The sequence below is a fragment of the Pipistrellus kuhlii genome, unplaced genomic scaffold (assembly GCF_014108245.1).
Source record: "Pipistrellus kuhlii isolate mPipKuh1 unplaced genomic scaffold, mPipKuh1.p scaffold_m20_p_3, whole genome shotgun sequence".
NCBI classification, from domain to species: domain Eukaryota; kingdom Metazoa; phylum Chordata; class Mammalia; order Chiroptera; family Vespertilionidae; genus Pipistrellus; species Pipistrellus kuhlii.
This window is the reverse complement of record NW_023425529.1, coordinates 48,566,339-48,574,287: the sequence shown is the minus strand read 5'-3', so window position 1 is coordinate 48,574,287 and position 7,949 is coordinate 48,566,339. Positions and strand designations below refer to the sequence as shown.

Here is a 7,949-nt window from a genome sequence, read left to right as displayed (position 1 = left end):
TGTTTAGCTTCTATAATTGAAACTTGGTAGCTTTGAGTGGAGGCTTAGGCCCACAAGGATAGGCAGAAAGCTTGTCTTCTTCCGCTGCTGGGAAAACACCTCCCTCTTGCTCTCTGTGGCTGTAGCCATCTTGGTTGGGTTTATTTGCATACTCTCTCTGATTGGCTTGTGGGCATGGCTTGTGGAGCAGAGTGATGGTTAATTTGTATATTACTCTTATTAGGTAGGATTATTTGATTCCTGTCTTTTCCTTACTTATATTAATAACTAGCTAATTATGATGATAACACAGGGTTTTCGGTGAATTGTGGATGGTGAAGGGGCTGGCAGAGTTTGACCTTAGGAATATTGGAAAGACAAGATTCTGCAACTTTAGACCATGTCCTGCTCAGAAACCTTCCCTGGCTTTAAAGAAATGTATATTCTTTGAGTCAATTATTTAATTTTACTTTAATGATAGTATTTGAGAATGTGAACAATAATGCACCATACTTCTCCCTACAGATGCAACCCTCCCTCACACAGTACCCAATTGCCCCCCCTACAATGTACTACAATCTTGGTTCACATGATCTTAGTAAGTATTGGGTTACTCCAGTTGACCAAGGCATCCACCAGGAAGGTGGGCATGTAGCTCATGGGAAGGCAGATGAGCTTGGCATCCCAGCCAGGTGAGTATCGGGTACGGGGATGGCAGGCTGTCAGAGCATGTTCCATGCAGTTCGTCACCAAGGACAGATCCTGAGTGTACATTTTATCCAACAATACAATTGCGTTCACGTCTGTCCAGAATGAGAAAGGATCCAAATGTATTCCCAACTTTAACCATTAAGATCAACTTACAGAATGAGTTTCTAGTCTTCCTGGTCCCCTACATTGAATCTAACTAAATTCCTTAGTGGGTGCTTCCCTCCTCCCCCAGGCACAACTGTTTCACTCTTATCCGCCTCTGGCTTTATTCCTAGGAACATGTGGAACACACAGCTGAAGGTCTGTCTCCACAGACAGTAGAAATCTAAGTGCCTGAAAGCCAGCTGCTCTCATACTCATTAACCAGCAGTCCATGGTGTCTTTTCTCTCTGGCTTTAGTTTCATCCTCAACAAAATGAGAAGGTCACATAAGACAGTGGTGCTACGTCTAACAAGCCTGGATCCCTTCCTTAGGTTACCCGTGACAACATGGGACCACGGAGATAGAATTAAAGGTCCCATGTTTGTGGGTGAGACAGAGCACAGAGGCTGGACCTGAGACTAAGGTGGTACTAACTATGAATCTAGACTTCAGGAAACTGTTTTGCTTTGATCCCCATGAACCACAAAGCTCACTCACTGTATGTCAGAAACCTCTCCCCATAGGCCTCCTTGACCTCTGGGCTGGCCTTTTCCCAGGCCTCTTGGAAGTTCCTAGAAATCACTGGAGTACTTGTCACAAAAGTCTTGAAGTAACCGGGCTCAATAATAGCGACTTTCACCCCAAAGTGGGAGAGCTCCCTCCTGCAAGGCAAATCAACAGAGAGCAAAAACTTCAGAGGTCTTATAAAAGAAAACAACACCTGGAAAAACCCCAACCCGATAAAACACCAATATAAGATTGCAGTAGATTAAGCCCAAAAGTGCGGGACATTGTGAAGTGCAGTAGACAGGAGGAGAAAATTTATGATGATAGTATTTCCTCTCTACAGAGTTTGAGTATTTTTATGAGTATTTACACACATATGCTTATAACTCTAAATCCTACCAATTTTGCTGAAAGGCACCACTTAAATTCTATCCCCTTGTATTTCTGTCACATAAAATTAAAAACTGAGCTGTGCCCATTTTATCTTTCCCATGTTCTTCAAACCCCTTCCTCTTCTTTCCCAACCAGGTCAATGCCCAGGCCTCTATCCTCTAAGGAGCTCTTTCTGCCTGCGGTCTCAACTACCCCCATCACAGCTCTCCTCAGCCCTGTACCCAGTGCACACTCTACTGCTGACATAATGAAGAAGCTCCTTGAAGAAAGTGCTTCCCTGGGCCTTCGCTGACAACAGGGCCCCAGTACCCAATTCCCATAGCAGTAATGTATGTGCATGGGCTGAGCAGTGGACTCGGAGCAGTTCCAATTCTGCCTCACATGCTTTCTGACTGTGGGCAGGGACTGGTAGAATCAACTTCATTGCCCTGAGGCCCATCCAGACCTCCAGAAGATAAAAAAGTGGTTCCCAATGAATTCCTGGCAAAAAGCAAGTGAGAAGGATCTGGAAGGAAGAGCCTCTGAGCCTGTGTGAAATCAACCCCTTAAAAAAGGCTCCTCCCGAAGCAGAAAAACCAGGGGAGAGCCTCTGTCCCCGTCCAATACCTGAGGGAGTCTGAGAAGGCCTCGACGCCATACTTAGAGATGCAGTAGCCTCCACCAATGAAGGCCACACGACCAAAGATGCTGGAGACATTGACCACTCGGCCCTTTGCCTTCCTCACCAGGGGCAGCAGACTCAGGGTCACCTCGATCACCCCCAGCAGGTTCACGTTGAGTATCTTCACGAAGTCTTGTTTGGTCAGCCACTCATTGGGTGCCGTGGGCACAGAGATGCCAGCATTATTCACCAGGCCCCAGAGTCCTGGGCACACAGAGGGGAGAGAGGAAGACTGTGCTGAGACCATGCAGTGAGGACACTGCTGTGTTTCCAATTCACCTTCCAACTGAGTGAGGACAGCAGGAGGAGGAGACATGGGGATCAGGTAGAACAGAGAAATGCATGCTGTCTGCAGGGTTTGGGGCAGGGCAGACCCTGTAAGTTGTGGTGGCAGAGTCAGCCTTCCTCCTTGTTTATTCCCAGTGCCCAGTCCCCTGCCTGGCAGAGGAGATTTGATGAGACAGGACTGATGCTGAGGAAATCAAGTGAGTCCACAGTGTGGATCACACAGAGCCATGTTTGAGTTTTCACACATCAATGCTGTCCCCATGAAGGAAAGAAAGAGACACAGACAGAGAACAAAGAATGGAGAGAAAGAGAGGAACAAAAACCACTTTGTATAAATGACAAAAAGATAAGAGACAGTGAACACCTAAGAACACTTTGGTTGGGTAAAGCAGATCTGAAATCTCAGGTGGGTGAAGTGGAGAATAGGCCTTGGTTGTCACACATCAGTGTTCTTGCAGACATTGTAAATACTCACCCACATTTTCAGATTTCTGGACAGCTTCCATAGTGAGCACTCAATAACAATCAGTGAAAGAAAGAGAGAGACAATGACAGAGAGATAATGAAGAATGGAGGGGAGAGAGAAAAACACACACATTGAACAAAAGACAATACTATAAATATGGCTAATATTTGGGCACACAACTTAGGTAAAAAAATACCTGAAATCCCAAATGCGAGGAAACATGATGAACAAGTCTGTGGTTGACTTCAGGTCACTGACCTTGACACAATCTGCATCATCATTGAACTATGATCCTGCAAGAGCTCTGAGAATCCCTAGGACAGGCTCTGAGGGGGGCCCAAGGCTGCCCCTCCCCAACTTCAGGCACAGACTTCACCATCATTTCCCAGAGAGTGCTACCCTCTCCTCCCACTTGTACAATAGGCTACTCTCCTCCACCCCCACAGCAGCCCCCTGGCTGATCATTTACCCAGTTTCCTGGAAATCTCTCTGCAAGAGCAAAGATAGACCTCAGGATTTAAAAATTTACCAACCAGCAACCTCAGGACAGCAGGAGCAGGGAGCAGTAGGACACAGGGCAAGGGCTGGTGATGGGAATCTGTAAATATTGACCCAAAGAGTGGAGTCCCTGGCCTGCTCAGCCCTACTCTGCCCTTACAGGGGTCATATTTTTCTACCATGTATTTCCCTCCTAAGAACCAAATCCATGCACATAGTTATAGAGATTTGGTTTAAAAAAAGTTTCCCAAGGCATCATTTATGTTGAATAAAATATAGGAAACAATCCCATATCATATCATAAGATACTGCTTTATAAATGGTTTTTGTTTTCCGTAATACATTGCAGACAGATCATGAGAATTCTCATTTTTTCTGTTCTAAGCCTTATTGCCAATCACAAGAATTCTCAGATTTTTGTTGTTGTCACTTAGAGAAAGACAGTAATGGAAAATGCATTCACTGAAGTTAAAAATTACAAAAGGAATTAAAAGCAATTAGTCTGTTGTCATTAGTAGTAAAAATAACTTGTTATATCAATTTGATATTTTTAAACTCTACCAGTTTGGCTCAGTGGTAGAGCATTGGTCTGCAGACTGTAAGGGTCCGGGTTCGATTCCGGTCAGGGGCATGTACCTTGGTTGCGGGCATATTCCCGGTAGGGGGTGTGCAAGAGGCAGCTGGTTTATGTTTCTCTCTCATCGATGTTTCTAGCTCTGTATCTCTCTCCCTTCCTCTCTGTACAAAATCAATAAAATATTAAAAAAAGAACATGATAAAATTCTAGATATATTTGTTGACAATTCATCAGATATTCCAAGTGAAAGTGATGAAAGCTTTGACAGAGGCAGTGATATAGTTATTCTTTCAGCAAGGCAAAAAATAGTAATTTCAAGTGATTCCATACCTGAAAATTCGATCAATTCCATACATGACTTTGATTGTAATTTGTGTCTTGGTCTTGGTCAAAATATGATTTTCAACCTAATTTGGAGAATATTGAAGGTAATTCTGGAGTTACATTTATATAATCTGATTCTAAGAACATCATTGAAGTCACCAACTTGATTTCTGACGATGATCTGTTTGAACTATTTGTCATCAATCAAACATATATTATAACCAAAATTTAGGAAAGCACAACATTTTGAAAGTAATAAAGTGGTCTCCTGTTACTCCAACAGATAGGAAAACATTTTTAGAACTTATAGTGCTAATGGGGCATATTCGAAAGAATACGTGGAAAGAATATTGGTCTACAGATCCAGTTCTAGCTGTTCTAATATTTCCTCAGACAATGAGTTGAAACAGTTTTCAACAAATCTGGACTTACTGGCATTTCAATGACAATGCAAACATGACTAAATCTTTATCCAGCCTATTTAAAATTGAACCACTTTATTCATAAGTTTCCAACAATATATCAACCTATTGGAGAATTATCATTACATGAAGGCATGATCCCTGGAGGTCTCATCTTCTGTTTTTAACTTACAAACATGGTTTACCTGTATGAATGGTAAGTGAGAGCAAGACTGGGTATATTGGCAATATGGAAATTTACACAGGTGAAGGAAAAAAATTGAATGACTCTATTCTGTCACTACTTCAGCCATATCTAGAATGGGGGCATCACATACATCAAGATAACTCTTCCAATAGTGTTTCAATTGCATAAGCTTTATTACTACATAAAACAAGAGTTTGTGGAACAATTGGAACAAATAGAGGCTTGCCAAAATGTTTGAAAGATGAAGCCTCTATGCTTAAAAGAGGTGAAATAGCCTTCAGAAGAAAAGGTGACATTTTATTATTGATTTGGAAGGATAAAAGAGAAGTTGGAATCATTTCCACTATTCATGATGCTTCCTCTTGTAAAACAGAAAAGACAAATCCCCATACTGGAGAGAAAATAAAGAAGCCAGTTTCCATTGTGCAGTATATAATAACTATATGCAAGGTGTTGAGCTTGCTGACCAATATCTTTCAACATAGAGTATCCTTAGAAAAACAACAAAATGGATGAAGAAAGTGGTGCTTTACCAGATAATTGTGGACTATTCAAGTCATTCAGGATTTATCAAGCGCTCAATTCACAAAGCCAAGTAAGATACAGAGCCTTTCTTTTAACTGTAGCAACAGAGTGGATCTCATCCAAAGTAGATAAATGAGCAGATCCAGAATTTAGCAATCCTAATTCAATAGATGTTAGAAGTACAAGACCTCCTCAGATAGATCATTCACAAAAATTATCAGGCAACAAGAAGCAGGACATCCCTGTGCAAATTCCATCTTCAGCTAAAAAGAAATATCCTACTAAAGATTGCAAAGTATAAAAAGTAATGGTAAGAGAAGAGAAACGCATTACATTTGCCAGCTTTGTTTAGTTCCTTTTCATGTTACACAGTGTTTTACAAACTATCATACTTTAAAAACATATAAGTTTGTAAGAACATGTAATAAATAACTTCAAAATGCAATGTTTAATTAATTAATTAATTTATTTATTTATTTTAATAAATCTTTATTGTTCAGTTTATTACAATTGTTTCTGCTTCCCCCCCCCCCCATAGCTCCCCTCAACCTGGTCCCTACTCCACCCTCTGCCCTTACCTCCTTCCACCCATCCTCTCCTGCTGTCCTCATCCATAGGTATATTGTTTTTGTCCAGTCTCTTTCCATACCCCCCACACAGACACTCCTTTCCCCCTGAGAATTATCAATCTCCTCCCATCCTATGCCTCTGATTCTATTATATTCACCAGTTTATTCTGTTCCTCAGATTTTTAATTCACTTCGCTTTTTAGATTCACTTGTTGTTCATAATTTTTATCTACTTTTTTCTTCTTTTCCCTCTTTTTAAAGAACACCTTTTAGCATTTCATATAATACTGGTTTGGTGGTGATGTACCTTTAGCTTTTTCTATTTTGTGAAGCTTTTTATCTGCCCTTCAATTCTGAATGATAACTTTGCTGGGTAGAGTAATCTTGGTTGTAGGTTCTTGCTATTCATCACTTTGAATATTTCTTGCCACTCCCGTCTGGCCTGAATAGTTTCTGTTGAGAAATCAGTTGACAATTGTATGGGTGCTCCCTCATAGGTAACTAACTGTTTTTCTCTTGCTGCTTGTAAGATTCTCTCTTTGTCTTTTGCTCTTGGTATTTTAATTATTATGTGTCTTCATGTGGTCCTCTTTGGATTCTTTTTGTTTGGGGTTCTGTGTGCTTCCTGGACTTGTAAGTCTATTTCTTTCACCAGGTGGGGGAAGTTTTCTGTCAGTATTTCTTCACATAGGTTTTCAGTGTCTTGCTCTCTCTCTTCTGGCACCTCCATTATTCTGATGTTGGTACACTTGACATTGTCCCAGAGGCTTCTTACACTATCTTCAACTTTCTGGATTCTCTTCTCTTTTTGCTTCTCCATAAGAGTGTCATTTTCCTCTTTGTTTAGTTTCTTTTCATATAACACAGTGTTTTTCTTCAAATCTTTGAGTTGATTCTTGTGTTCTTCTAGTTTGCTGTTGGGTCTCTGTATAATATTTTTTATTTCAGTCGGTGTATGTTTAATTTCTAGTTGGTTTAATTTCTTTTTCATATCCTCGAGGGTCTCATTAAATTTATCAGCCTTTTCTAGGAAATTCTTGAAAAACCTTATAACCATGGTTTTGAACTATATGTTCAGTCTTTTGTTCTCCTCCATTTCTTTTGTTTGAGATCTCCTCCCTTTTCTTGGCATTTTTGCTGCTTTCCTCAGATGGTAGGGTAGCTTTGTAGGCCTGGGTGCCCTATATGGTTCAATGGGTCAGCCACCCAGTTGCCTGATGTGGACACTCTTGATGCATCCCTTTGTGGATTCTGTGTACACCCTTGTTGTAGTTAAATCTTGATTGTTGTTGGTGTCAGTGGGAGGAATTGACCTCCAGGCCAATTGGCTTTGAGGATTTGCTGTGTCTATAATAGAATTGCTGTGCTGGAGACACATTTATGGGGGAGGACTTGTTCCCATAGGGCTTTGGTGCTCACTGAGTCTGTCTCTTGAATGTGTTCCTTATTTGAGTAGTTGAAATCTGGTGTCATCTCACACAGACCACTAGGTACACTAGTTTCCGGATCTCCAATGGGGTGCAGTTCAGCTACTATCTGCGGCCACTCTGCAGGAGCTACAGTGAGAACCACAGTCCTCTCCTCCCTGCTTGGAGCTTGGAAGCTTTGGAGCTGTCTGCACTAGGTTGCAAGTTTGCTAGGTAAAACTGCAATAGAGAAGGCTATTTATATGCAGCTAGGAGCTTGGGTGTGTTTGTAGA

At 41.3% G+C, this 7,949-nt stretch overlaps 1 protein-coding gene across 1 annotated transcript; it reads right to left on the bottom strand.

The window, feature by feature from the left end:
• Positions 1 to 413: 413 nt before the first annotated feature.
• LOC118729502 (retinol dehydrogenase 16-like) lies at positions 414 to 2,709 on the bottom strand. The gene is made up of 3 exons (XM_036457030.2): positions 2,339 to 2,709; positions 1,331 to 1,494; positions 414 to 782 (listed from the first exon to the last, which is right to left on the bottom strand). The coding sequence occupies exons 1-3, from the start codon at positions 2,707 to 2,709 to the stop codon at positions 565 to 567; spliced, it is 753 nt and encodes a 250-aa protein (XP_036312923.2). The 3' UTR covers positions 414 to 564.
• Between the last annotated feature and the right edge of the window lie 5,240 nt (positions 2,710 to 7,949).